Source organism: Phoenix dactylifera, chromosome 10, assembly GCF_009389715.1.
Source record: "Phoenix dactylifera cultivar Barhee BC4 chromosome 10, palm_55x_up_171113_PBpolish2nd_filt_p, whole genome shotgun sequence".
Taxonomy (NCBI): domain Eukaryota; kingdom Viridiplantae; phylum Streptophyta; class Magnoliopsida; order Arecales; family Arecaceae; genus Phoenix; species Phoenix dactylifera.
Window position 1 is genome coordinate 14,571,329 of NC_052401.1, and position 21,849 is coordinate 14,593,177.

The 21,849-nt window shown below is 39.8% G+C and overlaps 1 protein-coding gene across 1 annotated transcript in view; it reads right to left on the reverse strand.

The window, feature by feature from the left end:
* Positions 1-746: 746 nt before the first annotated feature.
* Positions 747-21,849, reverse strand: part of LOC103707132 (probable magnesium transporter NIPA2) — a 36,862-nt gene continuing 15,759 nt past the window's right edge. The window contains exons 9-10 of the mRNA XM_039131051.1: positions 1,260-1,414; positions 747-1,056 (exon numbers count right to left, since the gene is read on the reverse strand). Of these exons, the coding sequence (XP_038986979.1) occupies positions 1,020-1,056; positions 1,260-1,414 (192 nt within the window). The 3' untranslated portion in view covers positions 747-1,019. The remainder of the gene's footprint in view (positions 1,057-1,259; positions 1,415-21,849) is intronic.

Consider the following 21,849-nt stretch of genomic DNA (forward strand, 5'->3'; position numbering starts at 1 on the left):
GGAGGGTCAAATTGTATTTTGAACTAACTAGCCTGGTCCAGATGTGGTGGTGGTCTATATTGAGCAATACTTTCCAAGTGATACACTTCACTTTTCTTTTTTTTTAAAAAAAAGAGAAAATTCAAATGACTTTGTGGTTTTCAGCTGAAGGGTCTTGTTTCTCAGGAATTACCGTAGTAATTCCTGAGAAACAAGACCCTTCAGTGGAAAACCAAAATTATATTATAAGTGTATACTATTAAATAGTTCTTGTTACTACTAAATTCTCTCATTTACTATGCTGCAAACAGGTTCTCCAAAAGAAGCTGGGAAGCTCTGCGGTGCATGTTTTGCACTATATGGGGTTGCACTACTCTCAATAGGTAGCATGTTATCCCTTCATGGAGATGGATAGCTGTTTGGCATCCTACCACTATGATCCATCTCCATAATAGAATGATCTAACAGCTATCGAGAGCTGTACAACCCCCTACAATGCAAAACACACAGTGTAGAAAATCCAAACTTCTCTAAAAGCCAAAGCTAAGTACCATAGGTTCATAGACATTGTCTAATTAGATGGAGCTGGACTTGATAAAACAAATGGATAAATAATATGAACTATGACTTCTAGTAAAAAGGGATGCATCACTTGGGGTCTCTTTTGTTAATACACATAAGATGGTACTTCAGAATGTTCTCAGATGGTTATCAATGCATCCCAAGGGCAGCCTTTCAATTATCCACCTGTATACAATCAATGGATCTTGGAAAGAAAATGTAGTACTTGAATTGATTCATGATAATTAACGATGTGGATGGACTAATGAAGCCGCTCTTCTATGATGCAAATGGGAAGTAAGCATTCATCCTTACAGCAAAAAGAAAGAAAGAAAGAAGAAGGTCATATGTACATCATTTTTTCTTCTTTTCAGTAGAACAGAATTGTTTATCCATTATAGCAAAGCATGTGATCAGTAAAAGCTCTCCTCAAGGAATCTGAGTTTTGCCTCATGGTTCTTGAAAACAACAAAAGCATGTCAAGATCCTTGAAGAAAGTCTGGCCTCAAAGTGCATCTACAAGCCAATATGAACCCCATCATTATTTTGAATGTAGACATCTGAGTTTCTTACTATTTTCAAGATCGAAGTCCATGCAGAGAGTTGTATATACTGGTAGGCATGAGTATCGGGACGCCAAAGATCCCAAAGAATAACCCCAAAAGGTAAGACTTGGTGAATAGCAACAATCTTAGAAGCATGATGGCACAGATGTTTACTGGTTTTGAAGTTCAGATTCAGCCAACCTAGTTGGCTCCGTGGTGACAGAGCTGCCCATATCCTTCGTCTTATGAAGGAGGAAAGTACCTGACAGAATAGTAACAAAACCACACAGCTCCGATGCAATCTGTGTTCCATTCTGTGAGTCCCAGTCCTGGATTCAAGCTAAAATAGTTAGATATGAACCTTGAATAGATGGTTCATGAATTTTACAAGGCATCAATCAGTAAGAATTTGATCTTGTTACCATGTTTACCAACATGACCAACTCAACTTGGAATATTTAGGTTATAGCATAAATGACAGATATAAAGGAAAAACTAAAGATGTCACACCCAAAGTTGTTGTTAGGGGAACTGACGCAGGAAACAATATGAAAGCAAGAAATGGGAAATGATAATTGAGAAAAGAACCTAATGCAAGAATTGGGAAATGTGATCAAGTAAACAAAATATCTTATTACCATGTAAGAGACATATAAAAATCATAGCAAAATGACCTAGAAACTGATTTTTAAGTGGATCGTCGTCACTAGTCTTTCATGTTGAGGTCAATTTGGTAAATAGCTACAAATTTGAGTTAAGGATATTTGTAAAGAACTCCTATTTTGAGACTATTTCATCTCTTCCTATCAAAAAACAAATAGAAGGGTGTATTGTATCAAGAAATGGAGTGATTATATCAAGATTGTTAAGGAGAATTTTTAATTCAGTTTTTCTCCTTCCCATTTCGCTTCATGTCAAAACATTTGGGATTGAAACTTGTAAGGGCCTGTTTGGGAGCTTCCTGCACGATCCAGCAGGATAGCCCAGGAATGGAACATGGGGGACCAAGAGGGTGGAAGTTGGAGCACAGGAGAGCAAGAGCCTTGTGTAATTTTTATTTTCTTCTTCCTATGCAATATATTTAAATGATTTCCTTTTTTCGCCAAGAAAAAAAAATCATTCATTTATTAAAGAACTTAAAAAAGTGTACAGAGAACGAAAGGGAGTTATAAAGGATAGAGGGAGTGAGGAGACATAGTGGCTAGAGAGGGAAAGTTGACAATAAATTGATAAACCAGGTATAACATAAGCAGTGGGACAACTTCTCCCATGTAGAAAGAATGTAATGCCCATCTTTGTTGCAAATGAGAACAGACCAAATCTTTGAGAAAGAGCTAATTGAATTAGCGGTTGAAATCCTTCTAGGAAAACTCTGGAAATTCTTTCCTTATAAAAGGTCCAATGAGATTAATGACTAGTTGATCCCAAATTGATCTCAACTTAGCTTTCATCCTTTTCACATGCTAAATGGTCTAAAGGGATGTGCACTCTTGATGTGGGGAGAGCAGAAAAGAATTTCCTCCAAATAACTTTAATAAAAGAATTTTCTCCTAGAGCTGGCATCATATGTTATTAAAATTCTTTTTGCAACAAAAAGAATTCTTGAATATATCAAATCTAGCCAGGGCATAAGCCTCAAAGCAAGGTTTAAAATACCATGGACAGGGTCGTCCTAATTTTTCTATGAAACAGAATGCCCTGCATACAAACACTTGGCATTGTGAGTGTCCCATCAAGGTCCATTTGCTGACTCGTCCTGTCCAAATGCTCAAGACGATTTCCTATTACGATACTTGAGATGGTGGGATGCCCTGTCGTCCCACCAGTATTTAAAACCTTGCCTCGAAGAATCAAAGATGACATACTAATAACTCGAAGAAACAATTGTAAATCACCTAATCAAATGATCACCAAACAATATTGTTGATTTTGATTAAAATGTCTTTTAGTAGACTGTCTATATGACTTGATGGATTTGATAGGTATTACCGATGCAAAAAATGTTGTATGAGAGGAGTCAGTTAAAGGGAAAAGGTAAAGGAAGTTAGATATGGAGATAACTAACAAGAAAAAAGGAAATAAAAAACGGTTTTATGAGTGATTGTCTAGATGACCTAGCAGTCACATCGCATTTTAGAGACTGACAAGAGGCATTGATGCAAATAAAGCTACATATAAGACGTTTCTCTTGAAAAGCACAGCCTAAAAAAATTAGATGAGGATAACTACCAGGATATCATATACAGAAACCACCATTAAAGGGTAGTTATTGCTAGAATTAACTACCCAAAGTTAGTATGCATGAACAAAGCTACCAGGGAGTTTCTTTAAAGATACTTGAGGGAGCTATCAAAAGGGGATCCTCACACCAAACTAAAGACAAGATATGACTTCAGATTTCAACACAAGCAAGAAGTTCTAAGCAAGTTTTGTTGAACTAATATCAGGACCTGTATCGGTCAGTTGCTAGAACAGTACAGTACGGATCCGTATCATGCTGTTCCAAAGGTGAATTGTTATTTTTTTTTTGCTGTTTTTGAACTAAAATTAACAAACCATCTGCCGACTTCATTGTAGCAAGTTGACAAACTATCTACCAACTTTAGTTCAAAAATGGTAGAAATAATAAAGGATCCCATGTTTCAAATTGTTTCCAAATAGGGGATCACTATTCGAAACGAAACAAGAAGGGCTCGAAAGCCCTCTCTCCCTCTTTCCAAGTGATGGGAATCTCTCTTGACCTCTCTCTCCCCCTCCCTTCCTCCCTCTCCCTCCCTTCCTCTCTCTCCTTCTCCCTCTCCTCCTCTGTCACCACATTTCTTAAACCAAGAGAAGGAACCATGCCGGTTTGTCCCCGGTATGGTTCGATATGTCCCGAACCAGGCAGTTCGGGATGATACTGCCCTTCTTGGTTCTAAGCATCGATGTTTTATCCTTCTAAGCACTTTGTCATTTGAGTCATTTTGAAATTTTTTAATATTTAAGGTAGCATCTTATAGGTTGTATGTAATAACCCCAAAAAAAAAAATTTCCATATAAAGAAGGATAGAATAGTCCTTAAAATTGATATAAGGGGTAAAATTGGAAGGAATCAAAAGTTAATGGCATAACAGTAGATGCGTTGAAGTGTTAGGGGCAAAATAAAAATTTAATAATTTTAAACAAAGGGTGAACAGTGCTTGATGTGATTTAAATGGGGGGTTTGTGCTGTAGTGGTGGGATTTAAACAGAGAGAGAGACACAGAGAGAAGGAAAGGGAGTTGTCTCAGGCGGTGAAGAAATTAAAAAAAAAAAAAAGAAGAAAAAGAAGAAAGAGGAAGGGGATTTGAGGTGGAAGGGAGCCCCGGTTGCCCTGCCAGCTGAAGGAAAAAGCGTAGGTCTCCTTCCCCTTCATGCAAAGACCCCAGTTTTCAGAAGAAAAAAGGTAAATACCCCATCCCTAACTAGTATTCTAGATAATTTAGGCTATAGAAAGGGTAGATAACAGTTTTAGAGGAGGTTAAAAGAGGAGTCAGATTTCGACAAGGTTTTTCGGGACTGCGGAAAACCTGTGTCGAAGTTCTAACTTCAGTGAATTGTTTCGGAGGTCAATCGGCCTCCGATGGTGATACATGTCACCATTCTGGAAACCCCTATGAGTGTAGAATATTATGTATAAATTTCATAAAAATTGGAGTTTGGAAAGTGGATCGAATCCAGAGTGAAGTAACCGGATGTCAGTCCGGGTTACTGTTCATCCGAGATGAAGAGGGTGAGAAAAATGATGGTAGTCGCCTCAAAATGCGCCGGAGTCGACTCGAGGTCAACTGGAGTCGACTCGGGGCAGATTGGGGTCGACTCGAGCTCAGCGGAGTCGATTCGGGAAGTCGGAGACGGCTCGGGATTCAGAAAAATTTTAGAAAGAGAAAAGATTCAATTTTTATCGCACCTTGTCCCAACAGCAATGGCCCAAGGTGTGAGTGAGATGCTCCTGCATCAAAATACACATAAATAGCAAGTTAATTAATAGAAAAAAGGAAGATTTAGTGAAGGGGGGAGTTGAGTCAACTAAAGCTTTATATGTTATGATTGATACATAGATAATAGGCCCTTGATACAAGACTAAGAGCATGATTAATGTATGTTTCAGTTAGGCAAGAAGTTAGGGAGCAAGAAGAAGAAGCCCCCTACTGCCTACCGTAAAGTTTTGGAGGTGTATCAGGACCGTGCCGGATTGGCAGGTGAGTGGGAGTCATGTACTTTGCACCATAAGCATTCTTAATTTATTTTCATGAATGTCGCCAAGTGTTAATTGATTCCACTTGAGCATATTGATTGATATTATAGTAGATTACTCTATAATCTTGTTTCTCCATGCTTGATTATTTTGTACATGCATTTGAGGGAACATTGAGAGGAATTACAAGGGGTAGAAGAGTAGTCAAATTGGTTCCGAATTGTGAAATGACTTCTTTTGTAAATTGATTTCATTTCCTCTATTTCAAAGACTTGTAGAGCATTTTCAGTGGTATATTGAGTTGCATTGCACTCCCTTGACCCCTCACTCCTAACCCTGATGTTAGTTTATGATTGGGTCGTGGTCGAGTGAGTGGTAGTCTTGATCATACTTCTTTTTAGTAGAGTATTGGGAGGGTGCATTATGGCACTTATGCATGGCTTGGCAGTATCTATAGGACACCTATAGTCGATGGGGTTAGACATCGGCCTGTGTGCACATAGTAGCCTTCTGGGTGGACGGAGCCCAGTCCCTTCCTGGGGGGTCACGACCCTAGACGTAGGATCGGCCGGTCCTGCGACTTATATATCTGCTTGCTGCTGGGCATAGTAAGACCCTGCGAGGTGCAGTATGGCTTCCCGCAGATGTAGCATTCCCGCGAGGTGCTAATAGTATTCAGATGTGAGGTGATTCTCAAGGGTTTCTATGGATTTCTGTTCTGGATACTGGCCAGCATTTACATTATCAGTATGGTATCTTATCCTGCATATGCATGTGACAGTAGGGAGTTGTTGTTGTTCGCCTGGGGCGTAAGACCCACCTTCCGACAGCTGTCTAGTGATGACTTCGCATATTGACATCCTGATTTGCATATTTCAGTGTTATAACCTGTTGAGCATATTCATGATGTATCATTCATTTTTATTTGATTATTCTATATATGCTCCAGATGAGTTAATTGTGATTGTGGTGATACTGTGATGATTTACTCCATATTTCTTATGTTGAGTTTTATGCACCCTATTATCGATGACTGCTCATATGCTCTTGAGATTTCACCTTGAGCCATGATTATTCTTGTCTCATGTGCATAGTACTCTCTACTCCACTCATTGAATATTCATATACTCACTCCCCAGTTTGATATTTTTGTTGCAGGGCAGATGTCGTTTAGAGAGGAGCAGAGTTAGAGATTGCCTGCTGGTTGTACCGCTCCATAGTATAATGTAGATAGAGGTTTATACATTTTGGTGTAATATAAACCTTCTGTTGTACATAATGTATAGTTACAGTCATAGATCTTATTGTGGATATGGGTTGACCATGGATGGATTGGGAAGCAGGTGTATATATATATATGTGCAGAACAGTTATGTGCCTGTGATGATGTATTGCGATATCTTGTCCAGGTTTATATTGTAGCAGGTTATGTGATTGCTGCTCTGACACGTAAAGTTGTTGTATGTATTGATATAGTAAATATAGAAAAAAAAGGTGATTATTTTGTGCATATATCATGCCAAATTTTCAGAAATTTATTGATGATTATGATAAGTAAGTAGGGTTCTACGTGGTGGCTGGTGGCCTTATGCCTACCCGCACCCTAGGACCGTCGCGGCCGTCCGCCGGAAGCGGGGTGGGGGTCGTGACAGCTTGGTATCAGAGCAAAGGTTAAGAAGAGTCCTGTCAGAGCAATAGGGTGAGTCAGGATTAAGTATAGGATTATACTATGGAGCATAGGATTTTTCTGTATGTTATTTTTATGAGGAATTTACAATTCAGTATATATATTTGGGAATGAGACTTAAGAGTTCTTTTTTTTTGGCTCTACTTGAGACAAAATTTTATATCATTTCAGTTTACAATCAAGATTTGTATTTTGATAGAAAATCAATTAATAAATTTGGAGAATATTGATCAGAGTTGTGCAGCGAAAGTATAGTGGATCGAGTCCATTTAAATTGGTCAAAAATATTGACTGTGATGGGAGATTAGATTTTTCAATAATGAAGACTTTTGTTAATAAGAGAAGGTGAATATTGTTGATTCTCAGATTAATCATGATATAACTATGTTATCCCTCTGATGGTTTTTGCTATTTTTGCTATGCTAAGAAATAATTTATGTAAACTCATCATAAATTCTTGACTGCTAGGTAGTCGTAAGCAACATGGAGGATGAAAGGGAAATAAGGGTACCTTCTCCGGACCCTGACAGCCAATCAATTTCACAAACCACTCCACACTCCGTAGCAACCCAGGCAGACCTGGCAGGAGTGTACCAGTTAATGGCACAACTGCTTTAGCAACAGCAGCAGATGCAGTTGGCTGCCCAACCTGTACAGCCGATGGATTCCTATTACGAGAGGTTCCGTAGGCTGAATCCACTGATGTTTGATGGTGGATCCAATCTCATGACAGCTGAGACCTGGATCCGAAAAATGGAGAAGATGTATCAGTTACTCCAATTTTCCGAGGAGGTACAAGTCAAATTAGCTATCTCTATGCTAAAGGGGAGTGCTGAGTTTTGGTGGACTACTATGAAGACAGCATATGAGGTCAACGGAATGGCCTGGAGAGATTTTAAGAGGGTATTTTATACTCAGTACATTTTGGACTCAGTCAGGCAAATGAAGCAGAATGAGTTTCTATCGCTGACTCAGTCCGAGCATATGACTGTCTTGGATTATGCCAATAGGTTCAATGAGCTGGGTCGATTTTGCCCCCGGTTCATGGAGGACGATACGAGTAGAGCCAATCGGTTCGAACAGGGGCTTAGATACGAGATCAGGTCCCGGACGTCTTTACAGTTAATTACCAGCTATAAGGATATTTTGGACAGAGCCTTGAAAGTGGAGGCTGAATTGAAAAGATCTGATGAGAAAGGGCTGATCTGATGAGATCCAGATCAGCTGGAAGTCAGAGTAGCAGGCCATGGAATTTCAGGGGCACTCCAATTCAAAAGAAGCCCAGGGCCCGCACTTACTCTAGCAGATCCCATAGTGGGCCCTATATGAGGAGAGCGGGGGCATGTTATAGTTGTGGGCGGACTGGACACCTGGCACGTGATTGCCCATACAAGAGAAGGAATGAGCTCAGACCTCCTGTACCTGGTGACCAGAGGCCAAGAAGCAATGCTCGAGTTTTGCACTGACCCACCAAGATGCCAGTGCCAATGACCGGGTGGTGACAGGTATATTACCAGTCAGCTTTGTTGATGCCTCTATTTTGTTCGATTCTGGCTCTATGCATTCCTTTATTTCAGTTAGTTTTTCTAGATAATTACACTGCATACTTGAGAAACTAGAAGAACCATTGTATGTTCCTACACCCTTATAGAAAACAGTAATTGTTGACATTAGTGCAAAAATTGCATAATTCAAATAGGGGTAGGAGAGTTAGCGACAAATCTTATATAACTTGACATGCAAGACTTTGACATCATTTTGGGAATAGGCTGGATGTCTCAGTACCACACTCATATTGACTGCTACAGTAAAAGAGTGATATTCTAGATACCTGAAGAACCAGGGTTCTTTCAAAGCGATGCACCCGTGTAATGTAATTCATCATTACATTTAATTTCTGCCCTGAAAGCTAGGAAGGCATTAAGAAAGGAGTATAAGACTTATTTAGCCTGTGTAATGGATACTTGAAAGGAGACCAAATTGGAGGATATTCCAGTAATGAATGAATACCTTGATGTTTTTCCCGAAGATCTTCCTGGTTTGCCACCAGAGAGAGAGATTGAATTTGCAATTGATTTGATTCCCAATACTACACCAATCTTCAAAAACCCCCTATAGAATGGCTCCAACTAAAATAAAAGAATTAAAGGAACAGTTGCAAGATCTGCTTGATAAAGACTTCATTCGACTTAGTGTGTCACCTTGGGGAGCTATAGTATTGTTTGTAAAGAAGAAAGATGGAAGTTTGAGATTATGTATTGGTTATCGAGGATTGGACAAGGTAACAATGAAGAACAAATATCTTCGGCCCCGGATTGATGAATCTTGTAAGGTGTATACTGATCATAAAAGTCTAAAATACCTTTTTACCCAGGAGGAACTCTATATGAGACAGAGAAGACGGTTGGAATTAATCAAAAAAAATTTATGACTTGTCTATACACTACTCGACCTCCGGAAAAAACTAATGTTGAGGTAGATACACCGAGCAGAAAAGCTTCTGGTAGTATTGCTGCTTTACTCACCTCCGAGAAAAGCTAATGTTGTGGTAGATACACCGAGCAGAAAAGTTTCTGGTAGTCTTGCTGCTCTATGCATCTCCGAGAAGGAAATCTTGGAAGATTTGAGGAGAGCAGAAATCGAGGTATGTTGGCATGATCTTAATGCGCATTTGGCAAACCTATGTGTTCAACCTACCTTGATAGAGAGGATTAGGATTGTTCAAGTAGATGACCTTCAATTGCAAAAGATTAGAAGTGACATTAGGCCAGGTTCTTAGTCAGAGTTCAGACTTCATGAGGATGGATCATTGAGACTCAGGAACTGAATTTGTATTCCAAATGACTCTGATTTAAGAAGAGAAATTATGAGAGAAGCTCGTAATACTAGATATACAGTACATCCTTGGAGTACTAAGATGTATAAAGATTTAAATATGTATATATATATATATATATTCAGACCTTTCTTATGGAGAACTTCCTGTAGCTATTCTTGATACTCAGATCAGGAAGCTGAGAAATAAAGAAATATGTATGGTGAAGGTTCAATGGCACCGGCACAATGTTGATGAGTGCACTTGGGAGTCGGAGCAGAATATGAAGAGCAGATACCTTCACCTCTTTGAGTAATCAGGTAATTTACTCTTTTAAATTCGAGGATGAATTATATATAAGGGGGGGAGGATGTAATAACCCCAATTTTTTTTCTATATAAAGAAGGATAGAATAGTCCTTAAAATTGATATAAGGGGTAAAATTGGAAGGAATCAAAAGTTAATGGCATAACAGTACATGCGTTGAAGTGTTAGGGGCAAAATGGAAATTTAATAATTTTAAACAAAGGGTGAACAGTGCTTGATGTGATTTAAATGGGGGGTTTTTGCTGTGGCGGTGGGATTTAAACAGAGAGAGAGACACAGAGAGAAGGAAAGGGAGTGGTCTCAGGCAGTGAAGAAAGAAAAAAAGAAGAAGAAGAAGAAGAAGAAAAAGAAGAAAGAGGAAGGGGATTTGAGGTGGAAGGGAGCTCCGGTTGCGCTGCCAGCTGAAGGAAAAAGCGTAGGTCTCCTTCCCCTTTATACAAAGACCCCAGTTTTCAGAAGAAAAAAGATAAATACCCCATCCCTACCTAGTATTCTAGAGAATTTAGGCTATAGAAAGGGTAGATGACAGTTTTAGAGGAGGTTAAAAGAGGAGTCGGATTTCGACAAGATTTTTCCTAAACTGCGGAAACCTATGTCGAAGTCCTAACTTCAGTGAATTGTTTCGGGGGTCAATCAGCCTCCGATGATGATGCATGTCACCATTCTGGAAACCCCTATGAGTGTAGAGTATTAGGTATAAATTTCATAAAAATTGAAGTTTGAAAAGTGGATCGAATCCATGGTGAAGTAACCGGATGTCAGTCCGGGTTACTGTTTATCCGAAATGAAGAGGATGAGAAAAATAATGGGAGTCGCCTCAAAATGCGCCGGAGTCGACTCGAGGTCAACCGGAGTCGACTCGGGGCAGACTGGGATCGACTCGAGCTCAGCGGAGTTGACTCGGGAAGTTCGAGACGGCTCGGGATTCAGGAAAATTTTAGAAAGAGAAAGGATTCAATTTTTTATCGCACCTTGTCCCAACAGCAATGGCCCAAGATGTGAGTGAGATGCTCCTGCATCAAAATACACATAAATAGCAAGTTAATTAATAGAAAAAAGGAAGATTTAGTGAAGGGGGGAGTTGAGTCAACTAAAGCTTTATATGTTATGATTGATACATAGATAATAGACCCTTGATACAAGACTAAGAGCATGATTAATGTATGTTTCAGTTAGGCAAGAAGTTAGGAAGCAAGAAGAACAAGCCCCCTACTACCTACCGTAAAGTTTTGGAGGTGTATCAGGACCGTGCCGGATTGGCAGGTGAGTGGGAGTCATGTACTTTGCACCATAAGCATTCTTAATTTATTTTCATGAATGTCGCAAGTGTTAATTGATTCCACTTGAGCATATTGATTGATATTATAGTAGATTACTCTATAATCTTGTTTCTCCATGCTTGATTATTTTGTACATGCATTTGAGGGAACATTGAGAGGAATTACAAGGGGTAGAAGAGTAGTCAAATTGGTTCCGAATTGTGAAATGACTTCTTTTGTAAATTGATTTCATTTCCTCTATTTCAAAGACTTGTAGAGCATTTTCAGTGGTATATTGAGTTGCATTGCACTCCCTTGACCCCTCACTCCTAACCCTGATATTAGTTTATGATTGGATCGTGGTCGAGTGAGTGGTAGTCTTGATCATACTTCTTTTTAGTAGAGTATTGGGAGGGTGCATTATGGCACTTATGCATGGCTTGGCAGTATCTATAGGACACCTATAGTCGATGGGGTTAGACATCGGCCTGTGTGCACATAGTAGCCTTCTGGGTGGGCAGAGCCCAGTCCCTTCCTAGGGGGGACACGGCCCTAAACATAGAATCGGCCGGTCCTGCGACTTATATATCTGCTTGCCGCCGGGCATAGTAAGACCCCGCGAGGTGCAGTATGGCTTTCTGCGGATGTAGCATTCCCGCGAGGTGCCAATAGTATTCAGATGTGAGGTGATTCTCACGGGTTTCTATGGATTTATGTTCTGGATACTGGCCAGCATTTACATTATCAGTATGGTGTCTTATCCTGCATATGCATGTGACAGTAGGAAGTTGTTGTGGTTCGCTTGGGGCGTAAGACCCACCTTCCGACAACTGTCTAGTAATGACTTCGCATATTGACACCCTGATTTGCATATTTCAGTTTTATAATCTGTTGAGCATATTCATGATGTATCATTCATATTTATTTGATTATTCTATATAAGCTTTAGATGAGTTGATTGTGATTGTGGTGATACTGTGATGATTTACTCCATATTTCTTATGTTGAGTTTTGTGCACCCTGTTATCGATAACTGCTCATATGCTCTTGAGATTTCACCTCGAGCCATGATTATTCTTGTCTCATGTGCATAGTACTCTCTACTCCACTCACTGAGTATTCATATACTCACTCCCCAGTTTGATATTTTTGTTGCAGGACAGATGTCGTTTAGAGAGGAGCAGAGTTAGAGATTGCCTGCTGGTTGTACCGCTCCATAGTATAATGTAGATAGAGGTTTATACATTTTGGTATAATATAAACTTTCTGTTGTACATAGTGTATAGTTACAGTCATAGATCCTATTGTGGATATGGGTTGACCATGGATGGATTGGAAAGCAGGTATATATATATATGTGCAGAACAGTTGTGTGCCTGTGATGATGTATTACGATATCTTATCTAGGTTTATATTATAGCAGGTTATGTGATTGCTGCTCTGACAGGTAGAGCTGTTATATGTATTGATATATCCTGACAGGTAAATATAGAAAAAAAAGGTGATTATTTTGTGCATATATCATGCCAAAATTTTAAGGAATTTATTGATGATTATGATAAGTAGGGTTCTACGTGGTGGCTGGTGGTCTTATGCCTACCCGCACCCTAGGACCGTCGCGGCCGCCTGCCGGAAGCGAGGTGGGGGTCGTGACATTGTAGTCATTTATATTTTCTATTCTTTTGAATGGTGTATGTCCAAGGTCAGAGGAACTGGTACCAAGCACCATATCGATTTTTCAGTGGCACGAGTTGGTACGGGCCATTCCGAGCCTGTACCGATAGAGGGCACAGTATCGTGGAAGAGAGAAAAAGAGAGAGAGAAGGGAGAGAGAGAGAGGGAGGGAGGGAGGCTAGCGGAGGCCCCAGCAAGCAAGGTTGCGATCAATTCTCCTATTTTAAACGAAACATGGGTCCGGCCACAGCTTAAAATTTTTTGCAATGTTTAAGTGAAGTTGGCAAATTGCAAAGCCGGCCCCCCACAGCCTCCGCTGGTATCCCAACCTTTCCCTCTCCCTCCCTCCCCCGCTCGCTCTCTCTTTCCTTCTCCTTCTTTCAGCTCCGGTATCGGATCTTATTTTCATTGCTGGAAGTCTGGAACCATACCCGTGAGCCACCGGTATGGCTCAGAATGGTTAAAACCGCTCGGTTCAGGACGGTTCCTCCAACCTTACTATATGTAAGTTATACTCTTTGAAATCTTTGTAAATCTTTTCGTAGTTACAATATTTCAATATTTCAATGCATAACATGCCCTTATGGTTCCATACTTCCATGAATAGTTGAATATGGCATAATTGATCTCAAATCATTATTTTGCCCAAGATTCGCCATCTCGGCACCAGACTCCATACCGGTACCATCCTATTACAATGTTGGTACATAGTATGGTACAAGATACGAGGCATGCCGAGTATCAATATGGTGCAAGACGCGAAGCAGACTGAGTAGCAATATAGTACAAGACTGCGTACTGGTTCGATACCAGTATAATACAATATACCCAATATGGCAAACCTTGGTTGCTTTTTAGAATCACGCAATAACCATATGGAATATCACAAGGAATGGCTCAATTAAATCACGGTATTTAAATGCATGGCAAACTTGAAGTCATCTATATTGAGGAAAAAAGAACCCAAAAAGAATTGACCATCAATCTTAAGGAAAATAAATGTGCAAAGAATATCCTAATCTTGTTAAGTTTAATTGAATCAGGGCTTGATCAATGTTAAAATGAAATGGGGAAAGAAAGTTTCACCAGTCGAAAGTTGCAGTACCCATATTATGTGAACTTGGTTTATTAGCATTATCAAGAAGGAAAGAAAATATTTTTTGAGAAGGAACAAGACTTATGAGGCTGAAAGATAGTGATCAAGTGATCAAACTGCAAAATTTCAGTTTCACATTTAATTGGTGAGTATCCATAACGTATTCCGAATTGCCATTGTGTTTCTTAAGGACTAATGCTCTCCTATGCAGTCCTCTTGCAAGAAGAAGTTGATCAAGAAAAAATAGCTAATAACTACAGGCTTATTCTTCTAGAATATATTAGAATGATTCCCAGGCCTACAAACTACTAGCTCCAACTTTTCGTCACATGCAGCACAAAATAAAGCATAGATTCTGTCCAAGAATTTTCTTCATTGTGGATCTATAGAAAAGAAACCATCCATATGAGTAGTTGAATGGTAGTTTATCAAACAACAAGATGGGAGATGTAGAATTGTTATGTAAATCTGCATGGTGGAAGAACAAGGGAGAACCCAAATGAGTGTATGGTAGGACTTTCATGATGTTATGTAAATCTACATCGTGGAAGGACAAGGGAGAGCCCAAATGAGTGTATAGCAGGACTTTCATGATGAATCCTTGTTGGTAACTAAAGCTTCATAAATTATCCCTAAACTTTTGTTCGTTATGTGTTTCGGGAAGTGAAATAAATAAAATATAAACAAATTGAAAAAAGAGGGAGAAGAAGCCCAAACATAGTGAGTGGATGTGTTGGCTAATAAAAGATAAATGAAGAAGAGGGTGGCCATGATGGCAAAAGAGAGGCCCAGATATGGTGACTTCTTGCACTAGTCAATTAGTGGACAAAGAGGGCTTCCAATTTGTTCGTAAATAATTTGGAAATCAGATTTGGAATAACAATCTTTTGAAATGATCTTGATCGACTGACCAACTAACAATCAAGCCTTCAAATTCACACATTCGAGGTACACCGTCATGGTACCGAGCCCCCTTACCGGTGCCACACTATCACTGTGTCGGTACAGTATGGTATTGAGCCCCTTACCAGTGCCTTCGAATTCCTCCTCTCCTCCTCTGGTCATCCGCAAGCCTCGCTAGGTAAAGCCCTGTTTCGAACGAAACAAAGGCTCGGCCAAAAGAGAGAGGGGGAGGGAGAGAGGGGGAGGGGGCTCAGAAGCACTCCTCTCCTCCTTCGGTCATCCGCAAGGGCCACTAGGTAGAGTTCCTGTTTCAAATGAAACAAGGGCTTGGTCCCATCTATTTAATTTTTTTGCTGTTCTTTAAGTGAAGTTGGGTTGTACAATAGGCACAGGACATTCCATCTTCTTCTATAGATTTCCTGATACTATTCCATAAATATATCAATTGAGATTTTATAGTCCATCATCTAAAATCTTAAATAATTTTAAATAATTTACATAAATTAATGATTTAAAATGAAATGTAATTGTTCAATAGGCAAGATTTGATTTTCTGATTTTAATAGTACTGACAAGATCTTGGAACATTAAAAAATTTTGAATTTTATGATTTAAGAGTCAAGATCCTCTCGATTTTGGCTCTAACCGTTATACAAATCTCTAGCGGTTAAAGGTTGAGTTGTCCTTTGAGGTTATGCTAGACCTAGCTGGAGCCCTTTGGAAATTGGATCGAGGTGTCCCACTTGGGTTTCTAGATGGATGGGAACATGAAAGCGCATACCATAGAGAAAATCTACATCATTCACTCTTCACACATGTCCTTCCGGTGAAAAGTGTGCTGACTTCATTCAAAGATCAGAAAAAAAGTTAAAACATGGGGCCAAGCCCCTGTTAACGAAACAGGGGATCCGTCCAACGGCCCTTGTAGACAATCGGAAGAGGAGAGGAGGGCTTCCGAGCTCCCTATCTCTCCCTCTCCTGGCATCTCTCTGTCTCCCCCTCTCTCCCTCTTTTCCTCTCTTTCCTTCTCCCTCTCCCCCTCCCTTGCTAGTTACTCAATGTGAAGGCTGGAACCATCCTGATTTGCCACTGCTAAGGCTCGATATACCCTGAACTAGATGGTTTAGGATGGTTCCGCCGACGTTGGATATAGTACTCCTAGAATAGTGAGGTCAGAGGAGTCCATCGACATCCTCTATTTTAGACTTTGCAAATCAGAGAAGTGTACAGATTGGGTTTATCCTTAAATTAGGTTTCTCCAATAATGGGTAGTCATCAATTGCCTAGCACCAAACTTCCTTTATATGCAGATGAGAAAGCAATTACTAATCCCAAAATCCAAAAACAAGAAAAAGAACTAAATATCGAAATATAAAAATTGAGTGATAAACAACTTGGAAGGAGAAGAATAAAAGAAGACTAAAACTTTCTCTAGAGAAGGCCACAAAAAGTTCACCAAAGGTTTGGTATTGGGAAAATTGATATAAATTCACCTAACAAAGACATCAAGATATGATTGAAGGCTTCGAGAAGCTCTGTATGCCAACATGAATTAGTGAGGGAATCTTAGGGCCGCAATGCACCAAAACCTAGCACTTGTAAGAGCTGAAACTCTGTAAAGATTCACAAGACTCAAAGGGGGAAATATGCTGGAGACCACATAAAATTGATGTCCAAGGTCTTGGTTGTGTCAAAGGAAAAGTAGTAAAATCATAAACAAATCAATTTGGCTTGCAAAGGGATCAACCATTAATAAAGTTGTTGATGCTCCCTCATTTGTAAAGCATGGACATAGCTTGGATATGACATAATGGATAATGCAGATATTATTGATATTAAAAATCTTGGAAAAATAGGATATTTTATGAGTACGACCAGGATATGACCATAAATAAATATATTGTTATTGTATATATAAAAAATAAAATATAATCAGTTACAACAATAACATAGTCAACATCATTGTTTTGAAACTTAATCCGGTCATACGAGTTTATCTACCCATCTTGCCACCCACCAGTTATTTCTGGTTGGTTCTAACGAAAACCAGGGAAATTGAAAATCCATTTGATTTACTCACCCAGGTGATTCAATTGCATCAATTCCTGGTCTAATAGGTGTCAACTACCTAGTTCAACACTTAAAAGTTAAAACCGGAAAAACTATACACATATATATAAGATCTGATTTTCTAAGACTAGTCCCTTTCAGCCTAAATAGCAATGGATTTTTCCAATCTCAAACCCCATCTCCCTTCTCATTTTTCACTGCAACTATTAATGCTAGGATTGCCAAATTTCTAGTTTATCTTTGCCACAATGGCCATCATTGATATCTAGAATCAAGGAAATAGTCCATATGCACAATCTCTCCTCTGTAACTCATTGGATTAGTGTTGAAGCTTCATGTATTTTGACATGTATTATCTCTATCCTATATGAAAAGAGCAAGTCAATATTGCCTACGACCAATGAGATAAGGGATTGGAATTGAGAATGTGATAAGAAAGGGTGTAAGATTGAAATTGGAAACTCATTCCAACAAAGAAAATGGGTGGATTTGGGATATGGATATTTCTCACCCCTTTTAACCTTATCCATGTGTAGAGTTGGGCAACGGGCCGTGCCGGGCCGGCCCGGCCCAGGCCCCCCGGGCCCAAATTCTAAGCGGGCCGTGCCTGGCACGGCCCGTGAGGCACGGAAGGCCAGCCCGGCCCGGCCCCCGGCCCCTCTATTGGTGGGCCGGGCCGGGCACGGCACGGCACGGGCCGTGCCAGGCACGGCACGGGCCGTGCCAGGCACGGCCCGTAACGGGCGCAAACGGGCCGTGCCAGGCACGGCCCGCAACGTCTCTAAACGGGCCGTGCCTGGCACGGCCCGTAACGGCTCCAGACGGGCCGTGCCTGGCACGGCCCGTCTGGAGAGGGGGAGTGAAAATAGCCGTTGGAAACGGCTATTTTCGTGAAAATGACCCTTTTACCCCTCCCAACAGTCCAATAACGGCTGAATTGAGGGGTATTTTGGGGAAAAAATTTTTTTTGGCTTCTATAAATAGCCCATTCCTCCCTCATTCTCACCACACCAAACCTCTCATTCTCTCCTTCTCTACTGCTATTATTTCTCTCTTCAAAGTGCTCTTCTAGCAATTTAATTTTTAGTTTGTTCAAGTGCTACACAAGAGGAGGTTCCTGTTGAGAAGAGAAGGTCGCTTCTGTTGAGAGCACAAGAGGAAGCTCGGAATCTCGGCTCTGCCTCTGCCCTCCGACCCTCTACTCAATTCCTCCTTGCGGTTAGTTTTTATTTTTTGAATTAATCATAGATATGTCATCTTTTGAGGAAAGTCAGTTTGGCATTCCTGTTTCTGAGGGAGAAGAAACTAATCCCCAACCCCCTGTTCCTAGTTCCTCTAGAACTGGTGAACCGAGTGAAGGTCAAACCTCTTCTCGTAAGAGGACTAGTACTGTATGGAATGAATTTGATAGAGTTATGGTTGAGGGAGTCTGGAAAGCTAAATGTAAAAAATGTGCCAAACTTTATAGTTGTAGTAGTAGTGGGGGAACAGGGCATTTAAAAAGACATCAAGAGAGTCATAGGATGCATGATTCTCATGCTCAAACTCAAAGTAGCCTTAATATACAAGGGGGATTACTTGTAGGTAATTTTGCATATAATCATGAAAATCAAAGAAAAGCACTTGTAAAATGGATAGTTAAGGATGAATTACCTTTTAGTTTATGTGAATCTTTTAATTTTGAAGAATATGTTCAATTAAACCTACAACCTGCTTACAAAAGAACTAGTAGGCGTACATTTAGAAGAGTAGCTATGACCAATTTTTTAGCAATGAAACAAAATTTAATTGAAACACTTTCTACTTTAAATGTAAAAATTTCATTAACTTCTGATATTTGGTCAGCATCTGTAGGTAGTAATTGTTTTATTGCCATTACTGCTCATTATATTGATAATGATTGGCAATTAAATAAACGTATTCTTGCTTTTCGTGCTTTTGATTTTCCACATTCTGGGCAACAAATTTCAAATATAATTTATCAAACTGCATGTTCATATAATATTAATGATAAAATTATGTCTATTACTTTTGATAATGCATCTAATAATAATTCTGCTGTTGTATTATTAAAAGACTCATTGCATCCCATATTAGATGGAAATTTACTGCATATTAGATGTGCATGTCATATCTTAAATCTTTCTGTTCAAGCTGGCATGGGCATGATTCAAGATGTGATTTCAAAAATTAGAAATGCAGTTTCTTTTATTCATGCTTCTAGATCAAGACTTCAAGAATTTAAGAAATTATGCATAAATCATGGTAAACGTTTTAAAAAATTTAAACTTGATGTAATTACTCGTTGGAACTCCACATATAGCATAATACATGATGCATACCCATATAAAAATTTATTAAGTGCATATATTAATGATCGTGGATTAGGATTTACATTGACTGAAACTGATTGGAATAAAGAAAAAATTTTGGAAGATTTTTTGCTTAGTTTTTATAATGCTACCAATATTCTTTCTGGTATTTATTACCCTACTTCATGTTCATTTTTACAACAAGCATATATAATTAGTCAAAAATTTGCAGAACATAGATATGATGATGTTTTAATGCCTATTATTCACCTAATGGAATCTAAATGGAATGAGTATTGGGACAGGATATGTCCTATGCATAACTTAGCTGCTGTATTTGATCCTAGAGTTAAATTAAATGGCGTGCTAATTTTACTTGATGCATACGCTGAAAATATGAATCAAGATGCTGAATCTGCTAAAGATGAGGTAAGACAACTTCTTTATGATATTTATGCTATATATGATGAAAAAATTCGTGGATCTAGAACACAAATACAAACCTCTATTCCTCCTTCTAGTAGTTCTCGTTCGTCATCTATTTTTTCATTCATTGCACAGAGAAGACACACACATGCTTCAAGTTCCTCTTCATCTTCTTCATCTTTAAGTAGTGAACTAGAATTTTATTTACGAAATGATCTTCAGTCTGCATATGATGAAAATCAAATAGAGAATCTAGATGTATTATCTTGGTGGAAGAGTGTTAGAAATCAATATCCTGTTATGTCTGCAATTGCACGCGATATTTTAGCTGTGCCGATGTCCACGGTAGCATCGGAATCCGCTTTTAGTGCAGGTCGGCGTGTTCTTGACGAAAAGAGAAGTAGGATGACGGGCGAAACGGTGGAGATGCTTCTCTGCTTCAAGGATTGGCTGGATGCTGAGGCAAGACTTCAAGATAAAGGTGGACATAATACAACATCCTCTGATGATGATGATACAAACACTACTGAAGACTGAAGACTGAAGACTGAAGACTGATTCACTGAATCACTGATGATTAGTAAGATTTCTTAATTTTTTATAATTGTACATTTTTATTGTATTCTGGAGGTCAGACCAAGGTCCAAACCTCGGCCCTTTCTTAGTTTCTTATTGTATTCTAGAATCTAGAGGTCAGACCAAGGTCCAAACCTCCCTTCATGTACCATTTTGATTTAAATTAATAAACTGGTAGGGGTCTATGCCAAACCTCCCACCATTAAGGTGGCTTTATATTCATAAATCAAGATTTCTTAGTGTTCAATATTTATTAATTTATTAAAAAAATTTTATCGGGCCGAGCCGGGCCCAGGCCCGGACCGTGCCAGGCTCGCGTGCCAGCCAGGCCCAGGCCCTTATGGGCCGTGCCGTGCTGGCCCGCGGGCCGTGCCGTGCTTGGCCCGCGGGCCTAGACCGGGCCGTGCCGGCCCAAGCCCGAAGCGGGCCGTGCCTGGCACGGCCCGCTGGCCAGGAACCTCTAGCCCAGCACGGCCCTATCAAAGGGGCCGTGCCCGGCACGGCCCGGCACTGTAGCTGGCGGGCCGTGCCAGGCACGGCCCGCTTCGTGCCGTGCCAGGCACGGCCCGCTTCGTGCCGTGCCGTGCCGGGCCGTGGGCGGCCCGGCCCAGTGCCCATCTCTATCCATGTGATCGATTTGGTCTACTTGTGGTAAAATAGTAGACTTGTGACATAGACATTGAAAGGGGTCAAAATCAGCCAATACTCTAGAAAATAACATTGTCTACATGCTCCAGCATTTAGTCAACACTCAAATTTATAAACCATAATTCATACTCCATGTAATGACATCGACATCAGGCAAGAAAACACATCACCCACATTTCTAGAGGTCTCTATGTGCATCTTGGATGTATCTGGAAGTAATCAGAGAATCCTTGTTAATTTAAGAAAAGGATGCTTAAAATAAATTTCTGAGACATATTCATATGTGTCCAACAAGTATTAGGGTCCAATACATATCAACTACGGACATCAAATGTAATTTGAAGAATTCATGCATCCCAGTCTCTCATATTCTTGAAACCTAAGTACACTAGATAATAAATGAATTAGCTCAACTCCTCTAGTGGTTTCAATTATAAAGATTGGCTAAAACACTGACCTAGTTAAAGTTTCATCATATCATCAGAATCATGCAATGCCTATTGGAGATGAAAGTAGGATGAATGCCTTTTGAAATTATGCAAATCTCTATTGCTTTCTTTGGATTCCAATGTCTTGTTTGACATCAGAGCAGCAATAGGTCACCAATTTAGGCAATGGACTCTAATGACTAACTGCAGAAAAAATGTACGAGCATGAAGAGGAGATATGATTCGATCAGTGGTGGACAATAACAATAGATTAGCGGATCGCTCATAGTTCCTTGTAAATGGTGGTGAATTTTGTGGTACATGAGG